Source organism: Mastigoproctus giganteus, chromosome 3 (genome assembly GCF_048544385.1).
Source record: "Mastigoproctus giganteus isolate SK-2022 chromosome 3, ASM4854438v1, whole genome shotgun sequence".
NCBI lineage: Eukaryota > Metazoa > Arthropoda > Arachnida > Uropygi > Thelyphonidae > Mastigoproctus > Mastigoproctus giganteus.
Genome location: NC_143577.1, coordinates 18,129,639 through 18,154,002, shown reverse-complemented (window position 1 = coordinate 18,154,002; position 24,364 = coordinate 18,129,639). Strand labels below are relative to the sequence as shown.

Sequence of the window (24,364 nt, the reverse complement as noted above, 5' to 3'; positions counted from 1 at the left end):
ACTTCTAACAAATATGACCATTTGTCGTTTGCATATTTGTCATTTGCATGTTGCTTTAAAGATCCCTTGTTATATATGCACCAAGGTATGTTTTTTTTTTTTTTTTTTTTTTTAACCCATAGAGAAAGACATTACTGCTGCTCCTGCCAGGTGGGCAGGAGTAGCAGTAATGCATGTAAAGTGCGTAACACACACTTCTTGATTAGACCAGGGTTCGAGCCTGTGACCACCAAATATGGAGGATGCAGAAAGGTCAGGGAATGACCACCGCATATCCCCAGAGCAATATGGCCTTAGTTGCTAATGCTCCTAAAAACCAAACGACAAACAAACAACCATAGGGAAAAGCAACCATGGACAGAAAGAAATACATCTTTCAGTCTTGCTTATAATTTCAATATTCTCTTATTATACTTTAATCTATCAGTGATGTCTTGCTATAACTTAGAAAAGTGGATTAATGAAAGAATATATTAAGTTATCTTTGTTTCAGAGTAATTTGAAAAGCCATTAACGTTATTCTGATCTTGCATGGAAAGGCATCAACGAAATGAAGAGTAACAATTTTTATGTTGCCTAGAATTCATGCATTAGATGAATTCATGCATTAATGGGGACAAATATTTTGAGAACTAAGGTTTATAAATTTTCATTCATTTCTTTGGAGAGTGACTTATTCAGAATTATTTTTATTATATTTCTCATATTTTTATAAATGATCTTTTATATTAAAGAGACTATTTTAATTATTGTTGTGGTGAATTTTAATTTTTCTGATTCTATTTTAGGCAGAGTATGAAGTTATAAGAAAGGCCATTCCAATTTACCAAACTGTGAAGGCTCAAGTCAAAAAGCTAATTGATGAAACTAGTGGTCTCTTATCAGAAGTGAAAAATACCTGGGGACCCATAACCACATTCACAAAAACCAAAGTTGCTAACAGAGTTAATATTATTGTTGATGGAGATAAATTAAGTAATTTAATATTTTATTAATTCTATTATTTTGACTGGTTTTATGCAGTCATCACATAAGTGATGTCATTGTAAAGGGTGTTTCAAAAATGATGGTCAATAATTTAAAGTTGAAAAATACAAACTAAAATAAGCAAAAAAGTCACAGTGAACATTGGACCGCAAATGAACTGTTTTCGAGATAAGGCACATTTTCTGTAAAGATCCGCCACTGACTACGGGAGCACTAGTTTAGCAAAAAGCTGTGAATCCTTTGCTAAGGGTGGTTTTATTAAACATAGGATAATGCATTTTTAATTTTTGGTTTCAACACCGCAGGATTTTATGGATGTTACACAATGTTACAAAAGGTTTTCAAAATGCTGTGCTTGCATCCATACACAGCTTTGTAGTCTTCTCTGCATTGAGTTGCGAATCCACTCAAGCATTCCTGGGTCATTTCTGATTTTCTGAAAGGCTCCTTCAACCCGATGCTGTAATTCCTCAACTGCGTTAATATCAGAAGTGTACACCAAGCTTTTTACATGACCCCAGATACAAAAATCCATAGGATTTAAGTCTGGTGATCTGAGAGGCCACATTACAGGCCCGCCTCTACCTATCCACTGTTAACCATATCTTCTAGTTAGATACTGAGTCACAACTTGAGCAAAATGTGCCAGTGCACCATCATGCATAAACCACATGTTCTGGCATTGCTGAAGTAGAACATTATCATCATCACGGAGGTCTGGAAGAACATTCTGCAGGAACTGAAGGTACAGCTCTCCTGTTAGCTTGTTTGGCAGAAAGTGTGGTTCAATTAGATGGCCTCCTAGTAGTCCTGCCCAGATATTCAACAAGAAACGTTGGTGATGTCGTGACTTGTGAATTGCATTATGATTTTCGTTGGACCAAACGTGACAATTATGAAAATTAAAAATACCATCACAAGTAAACCCAGCTTCTTCAGTGAACAGAATGTTGTTTAAAAATTGGGGGTTCAGGACACACTATTGTGTCCTGGCAGAAATTCACTCAGGGAAGGTAGTCTGTATTGCTCCACTGGCAGAAGTTCACTCAGGGAGGGTAGTCTATATTGCTAGGACCTTGTACACGCTGGATGTGGTAGGGGTATAGTAATTGCTGATATAAAATTCACCACGCACTGCTGTGACTCAGTACCTGCTCTTGCAGAGCAACCCTCCTTGTCGAAATTCCTGGATTTTGTTCTGTTCTTTCTAACACCCTTTCCTCAACATCAGATGTTATGCTTTTGGGCCTACCTGCTTGTACTCCATGTGTGAAGTGCCCATGTTCTCTAAGGCGTTGAATTACCCTGATGAATGTGCCCCTATTGGGCTGCCTTTGGCAGGGAAATGCTTCATGGTACAAATGTGCAGTCTCGAGTGCACTGCCGTTGGCTTTACTATACATGAAGTGCATGTCCGCATACTTTTCATTGCTGTAACCTCTTTCTATGTTGACTATCCTTTGACAAGTACTAGTATGCCTGCTATGTCTCAGAGCATTGAGAGAGGGGGAAAGGGAGAGAATGAGCATAACCTAACCTAAACAAACAAGTCAGTGGTGGATCCCAACTCTGTACAGTTCACCTTGTCAGTGGTGGATCCCAACTAGAAATGTGCAATATCTAGAAAATAATTCACTTAAGGACCCATGTTTACTAGGCTTTTTTTGCATATTGTAGTCTAAGTTCACCTTTAAATTATTGACCATCACTTTTGAAACACCCTGTTTCAAAAGTGTTGGTCAATAATTTTTGACCATCACTTTTGAAACTTTTGAAACAGGGTGTATATAAGGCAACTTTAGCATTACTAAAGTTGCCTTATATATATATATATATATATATATATATATATTTGCACATCATATGGAATACTTTTATACTGATTTGTGTAGATGTTAATCGTAAGCCTAGATTAAGTGTTAACAAGTTAACAGTGCTCTGTTTTTATTATTTTTTTTAAAGACATTAAAAACATGTCAGAAGAACACATTAGGAATGTATAACTTCATGAATTTAGGAAAAAAATAGTGTGAATGTAGCTCAGAAAGATTCAAATTGCATATGTTGAATAAGCCCTAAATGCAAAAAAAACCAGTTGTAGTTTCATATGTATTCTATCTGAGGAGAACTTGGCTTACCCAGTGAAGCACATGGAGGTTGAAATATTGAATTCAGGATGACCTGCTGATATTTTCTCTTGAAGAATAACCTGCTGTATTTGTTAATACATGTGCCTAGAAACTTATTTCAAAATTCTACTGTTTGTTACTATTTGCACTGGCTGAGAAAAGTGTAAAAATTTGGAAAATGGTTCCCCATGTGCCCTAAAACACTCTTTAGAAATTGTCTGGTAGCACTGCCTTTTGTTGAATTTCTACAGCCATTTTTGAATTTATCCATTACTTGGAATTAAAAATGAGTGCTTTATTACAGTGTAGATTGGTGCCATAGACTCAACTACAGTACTATACTTCACCACAGCCAACAATTCATTTTGAACTGTTCAGCCAAATAAAACCAACACACCCAAAGTTTACTGTGAAATTTAAAAGTTGTTTGAGCACTGCACTGCAAGGAAACATCCTACTTTTTCCCAATTCCAAGGGTATTTGGTTTCATCAGGACAGTGTGTCCTAACTAATCAAATTGGATCACATGTGGCAAAATCAAGAAGTTTTTTGGGGGAAAAATTTTAAATCCTCTGTATTCATTTGACCTTGCACCATCAGATTACAACTTGTCCAGTAGTCTGTAATACTACTCCTGATGAAGAATGGAGAAAAAAATTTGGATGAGAAAAACTTGCAAGTTTTCACTACCCACATCTTTGCTTCAAAGCCAATAGAATTTTAGTTATGAAATTTTGTTGGCATTGAAGTGTTTGAAGGACGGTAGCAGAAGGTTATAGAGAATGAAGAAATATAAAAATCGGTGGATACCACCACGTCTGGGTGGTGGTATCTGCCGACAATAAGTAACAATAGTCTTCTCCATTGGTGAACTGTTACTTATTCGAGGTAGTGCAATATCATGGCAACTCATTGTGAAGATATTCACAATATGAGATATACTTAAATGATGCCAATTATGTACTACTTTAGTAGGTTGCGGCATATTAAAATGATGCAATAGCACTACCTTGTATGTCAGTAAATTTTCTTGCAACATGAGGTTTTAGCCCTAAAAGGTTTTCAATATAAAAATTGATTAAAATTTGATTTGATGTAGTTGCATTTTTATTTTTAAAAAGATTCTGTAGAATTCCTTCAATTTTAGTAACTTTTTTTTTTAAATTCACTGTATTTGAGACAGTACATTCAATCTGCTGTAATTTTTGGAATGCTGAAAAAAAAAACTACATTCTGAAAATTCCTAAATAATAGTTTACAGTTAAGTCTGAAATTCATTGCTTAAAGTGAACAGTTTTGGACTGAGCTGTAAATCAGAAAAAAAAAAAAAAAAAAAAAAACCTAAAAATATAAATAAAAGTTTATTCAATGTATATAATCATCATCATCAGCCGATTTCAATCCACTGCAGGATGAAGGCCTCTCCAGCAACTTTCCAGTTCCTTCTGTTTTGTGCAATGGCCATCCATTTACTACCCACAAACTCATGAATTTCATCTGTTTATCTCCGTTTTTGTCTTCCAGGTTTCTTCTTAGCTCCTCTTGGATACCATTCTGTTATTTTCTTAGTCCATCTGTCATCATGTCTTCGACCTATGTGTCCTGCCCAAGACCATTTTAGCTCTTTAGTTTTGATAAGAATGTCCTTTACTTGAGTTTGCTGCCTAATCCATGTGTTTCTCTTCTTATCTAACAGTCTGATTCCCAATATAATTCTTTCCATTTTTCGCTGTGTAGTTCTCAGCTTCTGTTCCATTCTTTTGGTGAGTGCCCAAGTTTCACTTCCATAAGTCATGGTGGGGAGTATACATTGGTTCATTATTTTACGTTTCAGACAAATTGGGATATTGCTCCTCAGTATGTGACTATATTTCCTGAATGCTATCCATCCAAAATTTATTCTTCTCTTGACTTCCAGTCATTTATCATTATTACAGCTAATGACTTGTCCCAGATAAGTATATGACTCCACCTTCTCAATTACTGCTCCTTCAATCATTATTTTCCTTTCTGTGGCATACTTGTTCATCGTTACTTTTGTTTTAGCCATATTCATCTTTAGTCCAAAATCCTTACTAACTGCATAACTGATTAAGATTTTCCTCAAAATCTTTGGGATCGTGGCTTATAACCACAATGTCATCTGAAAATTGTAAATGGTTTAGGTACTCTCCATTCAAATTGGCTCCTTTCTATGACCAGTCTAATCTTCTGAAAGCTTCCTCAAGGGCAGCAGTAAACATCTTCGGAGATATTGTGTCTCCTTGTTGAACTCCTTTCTCGATTTTAAATTTATTACTGTCTTTGTCTAGTCTAATAAAGGGGGTAGCATTCTCATATATTTTCTTCAAAATCATAATATATGGGGTATCTATGCCTTGTCTTTCCGGTGCCTGAAACATTGCCTTATGCTGTATGGAGTCAAATGCCTTTTCATAATCCCCAAATGCCAGGCATAATGGCGTTTTATATTCATTTGCCTTCTCCATTAGCTGTGACATTATATGAAGGTGATCCATAGTTGAGAATCCTGTCCTAAAGCCAGCTTGCTCTTTCGGTTGATTCTCATCAAGTATTCTTTCTAATCTGTTAGTAATGACCCTTGTGAACAACTTGTAGATGTGGGATAACAAGCTAATTGGTCTATAATTTCCAATTTCTGATTTATCTCCTTTCTTATATAGCAAAACTATGATTGCATTATTCCACTCCTTAGGCACCACACCTTTTCTAATGTATTTTGTGAAGAGTCTTGCCAGTTTTTGTGTCATGTCTCTTCCTCCCAATTTTAGCAACTCTACAGTAACTTCATCTTTCACCCGAGCTTTTTGATTCTTCTATTTTCTTCAATGCGTGTTCTACCTCATCAGGAAGGATATCAGATATGTTGTATGTGTTACTAATTTGCGATCCATCTTCCCCACTGCTGGCATCATTCTCTCGCTCCTTGTATAACTCTTTATAGTAGTCTTCTGCTATTTGAATTATGCCTTCTCTGCTATTCATAAGTACACCATCGCTGTTCTTCAGTTTCAGTATCATTGTCTTTCTTTATTACTGCTCATGACTGCTGATTTAAATCCTTCAATGTATATAAACTTACCTCAAAACAAGCAAAAAAAAAAAAAAAAACAAATATCAACAAAACCAAGCAAGTGAATATATAGCCCAGAATCCAGAAAACAAAATTGAGAAATTTTAATTTCACTTTACTTTTACAGCTTGCCCTTTACCCTTAAAGTTTATTGACCACTTAAGAATGAATATCCATGTGCATTATGACACATCAGCATTAGGGTGCTTTTTGAATGCTTAAATGTGTAATGTTACATCATTTGTAGTGCCATTTGCTATTCCATTTTTTTATATGCATCAGAAGTGTGAATGTGATAAACAGTTTAGGGCCCGTATACAGTTTCAGGCTTGGTTAGAGATAATTTCTTTAGTATAGCTTCCAGTCTCAAACAGCAATCATTTCTTTTTTTCTGAGATAAAATATTCTGTATAAAAAAATTCACAAAAGATATAATACCACAAAAAAGAAATGCCAGCATGTCAAGGAACTGCTGTTGTCTTAATGAATGTAAGTAATAAAATAAAATAAAATGAACTGACTAAAGGAATAATGGCACTTAAAACTGCCATTTGCACTGAGGAGGCAACAGCTAAATCATTTTTTATGTGTGTGTAGTCTTAAAATTCTAAAACTCATATGGTGGCACAACCAATGCACAATAGAAAGTCCCCCACTCGTGTGATGCTGGACATCAGCATAACATCTGACATGCTAAAAGCAGTTGATCTAATTTTAAACTGACAGCGTCACTCTGCTATAGTAAAATGCAAAACTACGGCCTTGAATGGGTTGAGCACGCTGAATTCTGATGGAATCCTTCCACTTGTTCAGATTACGAACCTAAGGGGGCATAAATTCAAATTAAGAAAAGACAAATGTAGAATAGATGTGTGGAAATTTGCCTTTAGCCAGGGGGTGGTTAATTGCTGGAACAAACTTCCATCTGTCGTTGTGGAAGTTGATAGGTTGAATAAATTTAAGGAGGAACTGGACAGGCATTTGGAGGGAATGGTGTTTTTTTTTTTTTTTTTTTGGCTGATGCTGCATGAGCTCATACACTTGCTTTCTTGCATCACATGCCACTACTACTTCTACACAAGGCACAATGTGCTATAGCACCTTTCAGTGATTCTGCTAGGAAGCATTCACCATCCTCTGCAAAATTATAACTTGGACTTTGTTACCTTTTTTTTTTTTAACCATGTTAAAGAAACGTTAAAGAAAACCAGAGACTTTTTAATAGATTTCTAAGTTCTTCTTCAAGATTTTATCATAACTGTGATAATAAAATCTTAATTTGATTAAATAATTATGCAATTGCCTCAGTCATTTTGGTGAATATGTGAAAAAAAAGTGTATAGTTGGAATTTCATATGTATGTAGCAAAGCCTCAATTAGTACAAATTATAAAATGATACCAGACCTTATTTAATACTAGTCAAAATTCTGCTAGTAAGAGTTTTTATTCCAAATTGCATGAAAAATTACACGAGTTATCAATGACTCACACTGCATTGCACTACCTTGTGACTCACTTGTCAGTCTGCCTCTGCCTATTGTTTTGTGAAGACATACTGCAGCTTGTTATTCTATATATGTGTACAGTATTATTATATTTAAAATTTTGATAAACTTCCCCTAGCAAATATGGACAAATGGAAGAATACTTGTATGCAAATAATGCAAGTGCCAAAAAAAGAGGAGGCTTGTTATTACATTAGAACAAAAATTTGATGTAATAAAACAACATGTGCATGGCGATAGCAATTCTAAAATAGGCCGAGATGTTGGAATGCATGAATCTATGGTATGCAATATTATAAAATGCTCAGATGAAATAAAAGAAAAAGTTACAGTAGCATCCGTTTTTTGTGGCTTGCAAACAACTACTACTAGGAATAGAAGCATTGCAATGATAGAAATAGAGCATCTCTTGTCTGTGTGGGTGGAAGAGTGCAACCAAAAATGTATTCCTCTTAGCAAAGCAGCAATTCAAACAAAAGCTTTAAGTCTCTCCTTTGGCAGTGAAAGAAAACGGAGTTCATGCGGAAACTGAAGAAACTTTTATTGCAAGCAATGGTTCGTTTGACTATTTTAGTCATCAAATTCAAATGCATAATGTTAAAATTACTAGTGAATCTGCCAGTGCAGATAATGAAGCTGCAGCTAAATATCCTGATATTTTGAAGAAAATAGTAGAGCAAGGTGGATACACAGACCAACAAATTTAATGTTGATGAAACTCGATTGTTTTGGAAAAGAATGCCTTCCAGAACTTATATTTCCAAAAAAGAATAAGTCAACATGGATATAAAGTGGCTAAGGTTTGTTTAACACTTTTATTGGGAGGCGATGCAGAAGGAGATATAAAATTGAAACCAATTCTTGTTTATTGTTCTACGAACCCTTGTGCTCTTGGAGGCTACATTCAGCAATTGCTTCCAGTTTTTTGGCATTCAAATAAGAAAGCATGGGTGACCGAATCTCTTTTTGAAGACTGGTTTTCAACGTATTTTTGCCCAGTTATTGAACATTATTGTAAGAATAACAATATTGCTTTTAAAGCATTATTGATTTTCAGTTTTGTCCCTAGTCATCCAACTACATGTTGCATTGTGTGAGAATACAAACATCTTTATTGCAGCCCATGGACTAAGGAATAATCACAACATTTAAAGCCTACTACCTAAGAAGATTTTTTGCACAACAGGCGACAATGCAATTTCTCTAATTGACTTCTGGAAAAAATATAGCATCAAAGATGCAATTTAAAATATTTCCCTTGGGAAGAATTAACTGCAAGCAATATGCATGTAGTGTGGAAACATGTTTTGCCTCATTTTGCAAATAATTTTGATGGCTTTCCCTCTCAAGTGCAAGCTGTTGTTCAATAAATAACAGACATTGAAGACAGCTTGGTTTAGATGAAGTGAAGACTACAAATGTCCGTGACTTGCTTGAATCATACTCGGAAGAAATGACTGATGGAGACCTTAATTTAGATCAAAAGCATGTGTTTGAAGAAGCTGACAATGCTAATGAAGAAGTAGACAATGTGGAAATGAAGGAGTTCACCATCAAAGAATATGAAAAAATATTTCAAACTCTGGAAGCTCTAAAACAACAAGTTATGGATGCTGACCCCCAACATCAACCAAAGCATGCAAGTCTGCCAAGATATGGATAAAGTTTTAAACAAACAACCACATGTATGAAGACTTAAAAAAAAAAGAGAAGACAGTTCAGTCTAGCCTGCTAAAATATTTTAATAAAATGTAACAATGTTTTCTTTGCTTAGTTTATAATAAACTTGATTCAGAAATACATTTTTATTATCCTTTGGTAATATGTATGTACATTAATAAACAGATAAAAAACTTGTGCTTAAAAATTTTTATTGCATATTTTCATTGGTGAGGGACTAATTATTATACTTTGTGTTATAATAGCTTTGAATAGTACAAATTTGTTTAATACAATTGTTTCACAGGATTCATTATTCATACTAATCGAGGCTTTGCTGCATTTTCAAGGTTTTTAAGGATTTATTTCCATTAAACAACCTCTGCTGTAACTTCAGCCTTCATATATATCACCTGTCATAAGGAATCACATGCAAAGAGTTAGTCTCTTTAGGAAGTTGACTGAATTTAATCATTGTTTTAACTTCCTTTTTGTTTTTAAAAAATTAGATGACTCTATTATTTTGTTTTTCTAGATGTAGAACAATATAGGATTCAAGGCGACAGTAGGTATTCTCAAAGCCAGACTTCGCCACAGCTGTCTCAAACAGTTTCTCAATTACCTCCAACCACAGACACATTTTCAGTTATCAGTCATGATCAAGTACAAAGCGAGGTGCAAAAATATCCAAGTCTAAGAGCAGGCGATACCAAAAGTTTTATTAGAGCTGGTTTTACGGAAGAAAATGGTAATGGCATCATTAATTATCAATAAATTTGTTATTTAAATAGTATTATTTACTTCAAAGAAATAATTAATTTCTCTGGTGTACTTTGGATTATGTTTCAGTGGTTGTTAGCCTTCAAGTGGACAATTTAAAAAAAAAAAAAAATGAACATACAAGTACGAGCATACTTTATACAGTATTCAATATTTTTTTTGAAATAAGGGCTAAAAATAGTTTAAAATTATATAGTTTGAAACATTACCCATTATTTTGACATGATAAGGAATTCAGTTTTGAATAATGTATTTTTTAAACAATAACAAATGTAATAGCATGCCACACAATGCTCATGTAACTTGGTGCACCAAATTAGCACACTTTGTATACTGCTTAATAAATCTTTTTGAAAGAAAGCAAGAATTAATTTAAAATAGACAATTGTACATTATTTATTATTTTAATCATTATTATATTTTTTTTCATCTTTAATAAATGTTTGGTTATCTTGAAAAAAGTTTCCTGTTAACTTTATATTTAAGTTTATTTTATTTTACTTTTTATTTTTTTGCATGCTTGATATACCAATGCAATAGGTATTCCCATTGGAGAGTTAAGTGCTTTACTATATGGGAAACACAGTCCATGGGATTGCAGAGAATATTTAAAAATGCAGCAGTTGAAATCAGATAAAATAATTTGTATGCTTTACTGAGTTTGATTTTTAATTATGGAAAACATTCTTCTCTCACTGAAGATTGAAGATTACAGCCTAGTGCTTGTCATTAATGCTTGGGCTTTTTATTTTTTATTATTGTTAATTTCCAAAAATAGCAAAATAAATGCCTTATGTGTGGAAAAAAATAAACATGTGAATAAGTAATAAAAAATATAAATAAAATAAAGAAATGCAGATTATATATTGGATCTTATACATCTAAGAGATAAAAAAAAAAAAAAAAAATAGGAAAGTAGAGAAGAAAAGAAATCACAAATCCACTTCTTACTGGGGGGTAATTTTAAATGCACAAAGCTTCCATTCCCCCCCCCCATTTAACAGTGAAAACACTAGTAACTTCTTAAGCTCTCCAGTTGTAACACTTCATAACATTTTTTTTTAAATATTGGTTCTTAGGAAACATCAATATTAAAAGAGTTAAAAAAAAATTGAAAGTTAATGAATAAAAAATCAAATTTTAAATAGTTAGTTCAAAAGTTATGAAGAATGTAGAATTTTATGAGGCATAGTGGTCTTGATGAACATTATATATATTAGAGATAACAGGTTGTAGACAAGCAAATGCTTTATATATGGAATTAAATTTAAATATATGAAAATTAATAAAGTAATAAAAATAACATAAGTGAAATAGTGATATAAGATTTGAAACTGAACCAATTACATCTAAAAAGAAAAAGGGATGGAAGAAGAGAACATAAATCAGCTGAGTGGGATGAATCTTTATATAAAAGTTTCAATTTTTATTTATTTATTTTATTTATTATTTTTTAATTTTATTATTATTTTATTCACTTAACAGTAGACATCACTTATGAATTGTTATGCTTTTAAGAATTTTACCAGTTGATAACTTAATTTTTTATATTGGTTCTTATATAGAAAATATCAATATTAAAGAGTTTAAAATATTGAATGTTCTATTTAAAAAGTCAAAATTTAAATAGTTAGTTCTGAATTTATGAAGTATAAAAAGTTTATGATGTCTTAGTGGTTCAGATGGGGACCCTATATTGACTAGAAATAACAGATCAGGGGAATCCAATTTACTAGAGATTAATAAATGCAGAAACTTACAATCTTCAATGGTTCTTCTTTGATATAAAGGAGATAAGCTGAAAAATTAATAACACTTATCATAGGACTTTCGTTTAAAATTTTAATTTAGATTTTTATATAAGAAACCTGATGATGGACCTCTGAACCTGCTCTAATTGATTAATTAAATATTTATTACTGGGGGGGGCAAAACCTGGGAGGCATATTCAATAATAGGCTGTTTTTATTAGTTGGATATTATTGAAATCAAAATATTTTTGTTAGAAAGTCTACAGTTTTTGATGCACTAGCAGTAATTTTGTCAATATGTCTGTTAAAGTTACCATTAAAAGAGAAAATAATCCCCAAATTCTTAGTTTCTTTAACCTTCTCTATTATATGATTGTCCAATGCATAGTTAAAATCAAATGTATATTTTTTCTAGTAGTCTGAAATAGATATGGAACAGCATTTTTCAAGGTTAGTAGATTTGATCAAACCATTACGTTTGATCCAAGAGTAAACTTTTTTTTTAGCCCCTGTTCCAATATAATACATTCATGAATAGAACAAATCTCTTTGTAGATTTTAAAATCATCAGCATAGGTGAGTAATTTAAAATTAGATTTCTTCAAACATTCAAAAATTTTAAAAAATTCCACATAATAGAGGACCAAGAGGAGAACCCTGTGGCACACCTCTTTGAATACGAAAGAAGGAAGAATATATACCCCCCCCCATATAACTGCACTTTGTCTGTTTGTAAAAATGTTTTCCATTAGAAGATATGCTTCGCCCACTACACCCATGTAGTTTAGCTCAGAACAAATTAGAGCATCAGGGATGGTATCAGAGACTTTCTTAAGGTCCAAATATATAATATCCATCTGATTATTTCTGTCAAATTGCAGAGAAACAAAATTAGTTACAGTGGATCTCATTAATGAACAGATAATTTTGTTAGCTGTGAATTTTCTTATCTGTGTGTATTATATTTTCAAGGATCTTAAAAGGGGAGTTTGCTTTGTGAATAGGTCTACAAGAAGATGGGACAAAATCTTTTCCCTTCTTTTAGAAAATTAATGTTAGTTGTCATTTTTGGTATGGTTGTGAATATTCCATGATTAAAAAACTTTTATTAGATGTAGCAATTGCTGATTGTGAACCACAAAGCAATGTTTCCGGAAAGCCATTGGAATTTCATCTAAATTCCGAGAATAATTTAGAGAGAAACAAACTGTTTATTGCATCTAGTAAAGTATTATAATCGATTTCAAAATAGGAAAGTAAGTCATTAGAAGAATATAATGAAGTATAGTTTTAAGATTATTTTTGATTCTGATCATATTCTGATCATATCATTTTTGATTCTGATCATTTAGTGTTTATTAAATTCTTCAACCCTTATATTTGATTTTCCCGGTTGCCAGTATTTCCAAAAGGGACACATATTTTCTATGTAGTACAGCATCCTGTATACTTTTATGTATTTAGTGTAAGCGATCTTAACTTCATGTGTGCCGACCGGGCTAGCCGAGTGGGTAAAGTACCTGCCCGGCAACCCAAAGGTCGCGGGTTCGATTCCCGCCTCGGGCTTGGATCAAAGTACTGCAAAAACCTTGGGAGGTGCAATATGGCCACAGAAGCCGATGCGCCAACAACTACCAAATCAAAAAAAAAAAAAAAAATTAACTTCATGTTTCACCATTTTTCTAAGGATGGAATAAACTACATAAAAGAATGAGTTGTTTCAGCTTTTATATTTATCACATTTTTTAAAAATTTATTTTTAATTAATAATATTAAGCCTCTGTTGAACCACATTGGATATTTATTTGAGTGTTTAGTGATTGAAATTTTTATGGTATCCCATTGGGGTTTATTAAAATTATATACACATTTACTGCTTGATTTGTTTGACATTGTCATGTGAAGATTAAATTGTACTTGATGATCAGAAAAAAAGAAATTAGTTGTGTATGATAGATTTACGTCAAAATTGTTAAAGATTAAGTCTAGTTGGCAGGTTACATTTTGTCTAGGTAATTATTATATCTATTTGGTAGGTTACGTTTTTGTTTTTAATTATGTATAGCAAATATGTACTTCAATGTTTAGACAAAGATAAGCTACTACAGGGAATTAAATTATTACCAATATCATATTAAAATAATACATAAAAATAATCATCTATAACTTAAATTTTTGCCTGAAAATTAGTATTAGTAGTGGCAAATGATGCAAGAAAGCAAACTTATACAGCATCAGCAAAAAAAAAAAAAAAAAAACCTTCCCCATTTCGCCTGTTCCATTCCCTCCAATAGTTTGTCTAGTTCTTCCTTGAATTTATTTAAGCTATCCACTTCCACAACAGACGGAACTTTGTTCCTGCAATCACCCAACCATTGACAAATCGCAAACTTCCACACATCTATTTTGCAACCAGCCTTCCTCAATTTGAATTTGTGACCCCCTCGTGTGTGTGTGTGTGTGTGTGTGTGTGTGTGTGTGTGTGTGTGTGTGTGTGTGTGTGTGTGTGTGTGTGTGTGTGTAGTCTGAGTCCTTTCCTATGGGAGGAAGAATCTCATTAGCATTGAGTTTGTTCAATCCATTCAAACCCTTAAGCATCTCAATGAGATCACCTCCCAGGTGCCTAGTCTCCAGATGTTGCAATTTGTAGAACTGAAGCCTTTTGTAGTAAGCACATCCCTTTATTTCTCTCACCAATCTCATTGCATTTCTTTGTACCGAGCCTCTCTAACATGCTGCTCTACATCCTTCCTAAAATGAGGCCTACAGACCTGTATGCAGTACTCATGATGTGGTCTGACCATTGCCTTATACAATGGGATTATCATCTCCTTATTCCTACTAGCAAAATTCCTGTATATCATTGACAAAACAACATGACCTGCTCTTGCAGTCTGTTTGCATTGCTGAGAAAACTTCATATCTGACTGCACAATTACTCAATATGTGGAAAATTAAAATCTCACATTATAAGACATTCTGATTTACTGGCACACTATATTTCTCTGTACAGTTGTTCGACGTACTCATCAGAGTCATTATAGCTATAACACACTTCTGCTCTCATTTTTGATGTCCCAGTGCTTATGTCAAAACCAAACCGATGTAGAACAGGATATTATCGATGAGGATTACCAAACCGATTCAACATTGCATTGGGCACTCATGTTGACTGGATGCACTGCCTTGATGTTGATTTTATGTGCTTCTTAGCTAAGAGCATAAACCCCCCCCCTCACTCTTATCATGTCTGTCTTTTCTGTATAGTACTCCCCATATCTGAGTGATACCACATCCCTGATATCCCAACAATGTCTGCATTTGATGACTTCACCAGCACTTCAAATTCATGAAATTTATTTATTATTCTCCTAGCATTGGTGTACATTCATCTGGGCCCATTTTAATAGTAATAAAGGCATGTGATGCAAGAAAGCAAGTATATGAGCTTAATGTAGCATCAGCCAAAAAAAAAAAAAAAAAAAAAACAATAAATAAATAAAAAAAATTTACAGAACCTTTCTCTCTAAAAGTTTGTCCAGTTCCTCCTTGAATTTATTTAAGCTATCAACTTCCACAACAACAGATGGAAGTTTGTTCCAGCAATTAACCACCCACTGGCTAAAGGCAAATTTCCGCACATCTATTCTCTTACGATGAAAAGCTTAAATTTTGCAAATTACAGTGTCTGGAGACTAGGCACCTGCGAGATGATCTGATTGAGGTGTATAAAGCCGTGAATGGTTTGAGCATGCTCAGTGCTGATGGGATTCTTCCTCTTGCTCAGAATAATCACCTGAGAGGGCATAAATTCAAATTGAGGGAAGACAGATGTAGGATAGATGTGCGGAAGTTTGCCTTTAGCCAGCGGGTAGTTGGTTGGTGGAACAGACTTCCATTCTTTGTTGTGGAGGTTGATAGCCTAAATATTTTGTAAGGCTGAGCTGGACAGGTATTTGGAATGAATGGAGGGATGAAATGGGAACAGTTTTTTTTTATGCTCCCTCAGGTTCGTAATCTGAGCAATTGGAAGAATCCCATCAGAATTCAGCTTGCACAACCCATTCAAGGCCTTATACACCTCATCAGATCACCTCGCAGGTGCCTAGTCTCCAGCTGCTGCAATTTGCAGAACTTAAGCCTCTCTTGGTAAGAGGATCCTTTAATTCCCCTCACCAATATTGTTGCTCTTCTCTACACACTCAAGCAAGTCTAGAGTAAACAAGCAAATACTTTCTAAAATGAGGGCTCCAGACCTGTATGCAGTACTCAAGGGGTGGCCCTTATACAAAGGTATAATCACCTCCTTTTTCCTGCTAGCAAAATTCCTGTATATCATTGACAAAACCCATGACCTGTTCTTGCAGCCTGTCTGCATTGCTCAGAAAGCTTCATATCATACTGCACAATTACTCCCAGGTCTCTTTCTTTTTATACCACCCTAAGTGTAGTACCACACAGTTGGTACGTTCCTCTGGGGTTACTTCTACCCATATGCAGTATTTTGCATTTGTCATTGTTAAACTTCATTTGCTACTTCTCAGCCCATCTGCCCAAATTTTCTAGATCCTGTTGCAGTAACCCTGCCATTACTGTCATTAACAACACTGTCAACCTTTGTATCATCTGCAAACTTTGACACTAAGCCTGATATACCTTCATCAATATCATTGATAAATATACAAAACAACAGAGGACCCAACACGGAACCCTGTGGGACTCCACTAATAACATTAGTCCATGAAGAGCAGCATCCATTGATTACCACCCTTTGTCTTCTCCCACTCAACCACCCTTTTATCCATTGTCGCAACTTACCCTTAATACCATTCTGCTCCAATTTGTACAGTAGTCTTCCATGTGCAACAGTGTTAAAAGCTTTCCTGAAGACCAAGTATATGATATCAAAATTATTTTTTTCATCCAGTTTCTTTGTAACCACATTATAGTATCCAATCAGATTTGTCAGACAAGACTTTCTCTTAACAAACCCTGTGTCTGAATTACTGCTGCAGTCTTGTCTAGATGATCCTGCAATGCATCTTTAACCAGTGAAACCATTATTTTACCTGGAACAGAAGTTAAACTAACTGGTCTGTAATTACTCGCGTCACCCTTCAATTCCCCTTTGTGATACATTTGCACAATCTGCAGTCCATGGGGACTTCCTCTGAGTCCAAGGATGCTCTCATAATTATAGCTAAGGGTTTGCTTAGTTCCTTTTCTGTTGCCTCCTTTAATATAACTGGATAGATCCCATCCACCCCAGGTGCATTTCCTATGTTTTACTTCAACAATTTCTCCTCCACTTTGCTCTTAGTTATTACAAAATATTTAAACACCCTGTTATAATTTGATAAACTTCTGGCATTTTCCTTCCTTAATAACACCTCATATGTGAATGTAGATGCAAAATACTCATTCAGTTTGTTTGCTATCTGAGCGGGATCATCAACAGTCGAACCATCAATATCAAGTGGACCAATCTGGTTCATCCCCTTCCTTTTTGAGTTTATATAAGTAAAGATATCCTTGCTGTTTTTCTGATACTGATGAAAGCATATTAGGCTTAATGTGTGTTTGCATATGATGCAAAGGTTGGTAGGGTGGTTAATAGTTTAGAGGTGATAGTAAAATGAATGAAGGCATAATTTTCACTGTTATAAAGGATTCTTTTACCTAGCTATAAATTCAAATTATGGAGGAAGAGGTTTAGCGTGGATTGTAGGAATTTTTCTTTTAGCTAGTGAGTTGTTGATTACTGGTACAAGTGACCCTTATGGTTAGTCAAGGCTGATAGTTTGAAGAAATTCAAAGGTCAACTGGATGTGAAGAAGGAAGCACGTAGTCTATTTTCTTATCTATATTTTATATATCTTATATATTTTTAAATCTTCCTTTATTATTTTTGATTTGTTTATTATTTCATTCTTCTGTTTTTTCAGTGATAATTATTATTATTATAAAAATTTTTTCTTCTTTATGGGAATTTTACCACCCCATGATGGGTATTGGTACCAAGTGCATGGGGTGGTTGTTTGTCTGGTTACTTTTATTATTGTTATTACTTTTGATTGAGGAACTGTCTTACTATCCTACAGTTGTTCAAGATCACAGTTTTCTGGAGTTCTGTATAAGTGTTCTCTGGGAGGCCTATCGCTGTTAAGTTCTTATGGAGGCTCTTTGGCACCATGCTGGTGGTTGACACTGTAATTGGAATGGTTACTACTTGTTCCATATGCCACATTTCTTTGACTTTCTGTCTTTGGTCTGTGTACTTCCTGATCCTTTCCTCATAGGTTTTCTGGAGGTTGCTGGGTTGGGCACTGCTATGTCGATCAGGCAGCCTTTTCCGTCTTATCGATGAGGATTACGTTGGTCTTGTTGATGAGTATTATATTTGGTCTGTTGTACAGGATTGTCTTGTCCATTATTATGGTATAGTCCCAATATAGTTTGTGAGTAGTGGTCTCTAGCACAGCCTGAGATTCATGTTGATCAGCTGTTATTATTATTATAAAAAATTATTTATTACTTATTTATTAAAAAATTATTATTATTATTATTATGATTTTTATTTTTTGGCCAGTGCAGAAAATCCTATGACTTTCTTGCACTATATCACTAACACATTATTTGTTTGCTGAAAATAATCATAGCAGTTGTTTAATTGCATTTATGCAGCATATTAACTATTCAAGGAATTCATTAAAGTGTTTATGTATTGTTTGATTTATTATCTTCAAACTATAATGTATACATTTTTCAGGTGCTCAAAGAAGACCAAATATGCAGCTTGTGAGGGAAATGGTTCTGGAATGTTTAGATGACAAAGTGCGTGTGTCTTTTCCTCAAGACAGGATAAAATTACTATTAAGTGACATGCTAGATAAAAGTATGGAAATAAAAATAACTCTGAGCAATATCTCATGTCAAGCACAAGAAAATGAAAACTATTTAGTAGTTGAATCTACATGGCAGGCCTGTGGTGCAAAGCTAGTGACAGCTGATGGCAACAGAATATATTATAATCAGGTAGATATATTTAGCTAAAGAGACTGTTTTAACTTTTCTTACATATTTCAAGTTTCCTTTGTAATTCTGAGGCTTTGTAATGCCTCCTTTAAATTGAATTAAGTAATTAATAAATAGATGTAGAAATTGTTTCAAAAAAATAAGTTTTTTTTTCAACCATTTTTTATTGAATTTTTTAAATTCTGGCCAGATTTTTGAAAATATTTGAAATTAACATTTAAAAGTATTTATGTACAAAGTTTTCATTTTTACAAAAATTCAAAAAATTTCAGATAGAAAATCACTCCATAGAAATGACCCCTATCCGAAACTGACTATAAGTAGCCAACACAGAGTTGGGCAATTCCTGTGAAGGGTATCATTTGTAACTATGACAATCAGTTTGTTTCTACTTTTTTATGCTAAATATTTACTGCTAATAACTTTTCCTTAACCCTTTTCGTGGTAAATTTGCCACACATGGATTGGTCTCACAGTGAATTTTCTTAGCAGCTCTTGTGGAATTTTTTTCAGCCTGGTCTGTACTTGTTAACAGGAGAGACTGCTTCTACAAGAATGGGATACATTTAAATAGAAAGGGTGCAAGAATATTTGCTGATGCTATCAAGGCAGTGTTAGGTGGATTGGAAAATCGCTAGCTTGGGGGGATACAAGGACTAATAGATTAACAGTAGCCACTGGCGGAGGTGAAAATGATTCTTGCACTGCTTCTATTGGAATGAGCAGCAGCCTGAAAAACAAGATGCAGGGTATTTCAGAGACTGCTGGGAGTCATTGTGGTACAAGTAAACACATGGGTTGTGTTACGGTAGCTAAGAATAGGAACAGGTGCATGTATACTTGCATATACATCAATGCTAGGAGTTTGGTAAATAAATTTGATGAATTTGGGGTATTGCTCAAAACATCAAAGGCAGATATTGTTGGGATATCAGAGACGTGGTGTCACACAGATATAAGGAATGCAGAATTGCAATTTGGGGAGTACAGTGTGTACAGGCAGGATAGATGGGATAGGAAGGGTTATACTGTTAGTTAAGAAACACATAAAATCCAAGGAAGTGAAGCCAGTCGACGTCACTGAACAGTGCAGTGTCGAGTCAATTTGGTGTGACAAGCATTGGGAGATCAAAATTGAGAGTAGGAGTGTGTTATAGGCCTAATGACTCTGATGAGTATAATAAGAAACTGTACAAGGAAATAGCATGGGCCGGTAAATCAGAGAGTCTTATAATGGGGGGATTTTAATTTCCCAGATATTGACTGGAATTTGTGGGTTGGTCACTTACACACTAGCAAGGCTTTTGTGGATTTATTGGATGATTGTTTTCTACATCAGCATGTTCAGGAGGCAACTAGGAGTAATACTCTTGATCTGATTATCAGCAGTGATTCTTCATGCATTAAGAATCTGCAGATAAAGGAACCACTAGGTGGCAGTGATCAAAGTGTGCTGAAGTGGGATTTACTCAAAGAGGTAACTACCATCAGGGGTAAAGGGAAGGGTCTTTGCCTGTGCAAAGGGAGGCACCTGTGCGGAGTTTTGCATGGCCCTCACCTGCCAGTCACTTTTCTCCAAGACTTTAATCGCTTCTCCCACTTTTGTCATTGACAACAACTGGAAAGACTGAAATAGACAACGTTTTTGTTAGTTTTAGGCCAAGCCGGGGTACTAGAAACTGTTTTCAGTTACGATAAAGCTCTCTATTTGAGATATTAAACTAACAACCATTTGTGACTACAGACCCTTCATCCTGAGTGTCCGGCACTCATTAGTTGACCGATTATTTACTTTTTTTTTTTTATATACTTGAATAATAAATTTATGCTTAATAAACTGTGTTAATATACTAAATTTGTTGTTCTTATTCCAAAAACATTACCACTAAAGTAACAATATCAGAGAAAGAAAAAAAAACATTTTTAGAGTACTTTTCATATCCTTTTAATTTTCAATTTTTCCTGATAGCAAAGAATGAGTACCAGCACCTATTTTTTTTTTTTTTTTTTTTTTTTATACAAAAAAAAGCACTGTGCAACAGTATCAAAAGCCATCTTGAAATCCAAGTATATGATATCAAAATTATTTTTTCATCCAGTTCCTTGGTCACTGCAATGTAGTATCCAATCACATTGGTCAGAGTGGCGCCTCCGTAACCAGGTGGGAAGGAGCAGCAGTGCGTAGCACACTCTTCTTGATTAGACTGTAGTTCGAGCCCGTCACCACCAAATACGGAGGATGCAGAAAGGTCAGGGAATGACCACTGCCCGGAGCAATATGGCCTTAGTTGCTAATGCTCCTAAAAAAAAAAAACCAAACCAAAACCAAAACATTGGTCAGACAACATTACCCCTTAACAAATCCATGCTGTGACATGTAGTATAACTACATGTCCAGATGGTCTTACATCACTTCTTTAACCAGTGACTCTGTTAATTGCCTAGGAACAGACTTTAAGTTAACAGGTCTGTTATTTCTGTTATTTCACATGAATTATTCATGTCACCTTTTGATCTCCCTTTGTGAATTTGGGACAAAAACTCTGTATAGTAAAATCTGGTTGATAAAAAATATAAGCACAAGTATCAATTATTAATATGATGGGACATTATTTGGTAAAGTACCAGTCCCCGGAGTTCCACTTTTCTTGTCTTTTTTCTTCAGCAACTTTACAAAGTTAATGTTATTGTTATTTGGTTTTTTTTAGGAGCATTAACAACTAAGGCCATATTGCTCTGGTGATATGCAGCAGTCATTCCATGACCTTTCCACATCCTCAGTATTTGGTGGTCACGGGCTCGAACTCCGGTCTAATCAAGAAGCATGTGCTACGCACTGCTGCTCCTGCCCGCCTGGCAACGGAGGTGCCTTTACAAAGTTAAGCTGAGATTGTTGGCTATCCAGATCACAGAGCACTTTTGACAGACTCTACCTTGTTTGAAACAGTGGTGCCAGTGGAAAAATTCTGTACTGCCCAATGTAGAGCCTACATATGCAATTTCAAGATCAGATTTTACACTTGTGACTTTTCCAGTTCTAAAGCAAAATTTAATGCACACACACATTGTTCATTGCATTCCATTTTGAAATATGAGATGTAAAAAACCATCTTTACTATTAGCTGACAATAACAGACTGTCATAAGCATGTGAACAGCTTACTGTGTGGATATAAAGATGAAATAGGCCTAAACACATTATGTTTTTTCAGAGTGTGCTCTATTGTCTCAACCTTGAACAACAATAATAATCCAGATGCCTTTTGTATAAACCTCATATTCCACTAATTTTTCCAGGGTAACATCAATGACTATTGTCATTGGCTGGGTAATGGTTCTGTACTGATCTATTGCATATTTTCTTGTTAGCTTAGTATTGACTTCTCGTAATTATATCAATCAAAATCATTCAGTACAAATTGTAAAGTTATTATTATAGGTGTAGTTTTGTTCATGTGGTTATTTTAGTGTATTGATGGTGTGTTTAAGTATTTAATAATGTAAAATACATTAAATATTCTGGCATGCAATTTTTTTTTAAAGCCTTTGTGTGTTATAACCTTTAGGTTCTCTTTTGGTCAACAAAACAAGGCAGCATCTTACCTTCTGATGCAATCGACACACTTACAGATGATGAAGATGTTTCTGGTGAAGATGGCTCAGGTGCAGAATTCGGAATTGTAAATTCTGGAAAACATTCAGATGATAAAAATACTCATCTACTTATTCCACTGTCCTTCCAATGTGTATATAATTTGACCACTAATGATCCTGAATTGAAGACTCCTAGTCAGGTAGTGTTATATTTGTAATTGTGATAAATAAATTCTAATAAATTAAGTAGCTGAAAGACATAATTAAGTTCAGGTAGCTGAAAGAATAACTAAAATTTCAATTGGCTTCATGGTGTGGTTACATTCCAACTTTATTTTTCAATTGAATTTTGAATAAGTTTATGATTAATTTGATCATTTCAGTTAACATTTCTCAAATTTCTGTTGCAAGATTAATTTAAGTAAGATAGCCTAAATTAATCTAAGTAAGATTAATTTAGGCTATTGTAATGTGTCTACCTAATGCAATCTAAATTAATTGCATCTTTTTATTATATTGAAGGATAGAAATGTGGATAAAATATCTTTTAAATATATTATACAGTTGATTCCAGTTATTTGGGACACATCGGGATTAGTGCATTTTGGCCCGATTAAGCGGCTGCCCCAATTATCTGAAGTTTCACGTAAAAAAAGTTAAATACAATGGACCCCCCCCGCTTTACAATTGGTTCACTGTACAATCAAATCATGTTATGATGGAGTCACTATAGTAAAGTACCATTCACTATATGATGTGTAGTAAGCGCTGGTCATTGTGATCACGTTTGTTAATTGAATTTTAATTTTATTAAACAGCGATTCTAATTAGCAAAAATAGGAGGAATATTATCCACAGGCTTTAAAAGTAAAGATATATTAAGCACAAATTTACCCTTTATTACCTTACCAATTAAAAAATTAAATGATACGTGAAAATCGGAAGAAAATACATGATAATCAGAACAATTGATACATACTGTAATATGTAAATACTAACTAGTTGACATTTCTGTTCACTGACATTTGTGGGTGGGGGTTAAAATTTAAAACAGTAAAAAGATAAGCAATCAAAAACAAAGAACACAGCATACACAAATTGCAAGTAACACGATACGCGCAAGTGAGAACGGAGTAACAAGTTACGAAACTTTAAAAATAGGAATGAAGAGAAGATTCTGAAAATTAATTTTTTTATATGATTGAAGATTCCGTGAAAGTGTAAACACATTTCACCATAATAACGTAAACACCCACAGAATTCCAGCTGTCGGTATTATTGCAAATTCAATAAGATCGAGTTTACTATCCGTTTATGATAGATTGCACTAACAGAAAAGCCCAATAAACAGGTGACTACTAATTGTTTTTATTGTTTTATGGTTGTGACCTCCAGAAATCTGACTGAACAGTCGGAGACGATCGTAGGGTAATCTCCAGTGCTTCAGTCTCCCACCCCGATTAAACGGCATGTTGTCCCAATTAAGCAAAGTAAACCCTGGTTATTTTCTCGATTGGGTTCGGTTTTTTTTTAAGTTTTGTCCCAAATAAACGGCTGCCCTGATTAACTGGAATCCACTGTATTATAATATAGCAAACTGACAATAAAAAGCAGTACATTTTTCTTCCCCAATTTGTGTACTTTCTATTTTAAATGCATCTGAACATTAAATTGGGAATTTTGATATCAATCAATTACTTCAGAAGTGACTGTGCAACAAATTTTCAAAACGGGTCTGTTTATCTGTATTTCTTGGTTTCTTTATGAATTTGGGTATGCTGATTATTATGTAGGCATTTATTGCTTCACAATAATAACCTTTGGCAATTA

General features: G+C 34.2%; 1 protein-coding gene across 1 annotated transcript in view; it reads left to right on the top strand.

Moving 5' to 3' along the window:
* LOC150087761 (transforming growth factor beta receptor type 3-like) overlaps positions 1–24,364 on the top strand; it is a 371,467-nt gene that overhangs the window by 312,040 nt on the left and 35,063 nt on the right. Inside the window, exons 9-12 of the mRNA XM_090369867.1 lie at positions 789–975; positions 9,911–10,123; positions 18,676–18,941; positions 22,507–22,734. Coding sequence (XP_090225993.1) covers positions 789–975; positions 9,911–10,123; positions 18,676–18,941; positions 22,507–22,734 — 894 coding nt within the window. The remainder of the gene's footprint in view (positions 1–788; positions 976–9,910; positions 10,124–18,675; positions 18,942–22,506; positions 22,735–24,364) is intronic.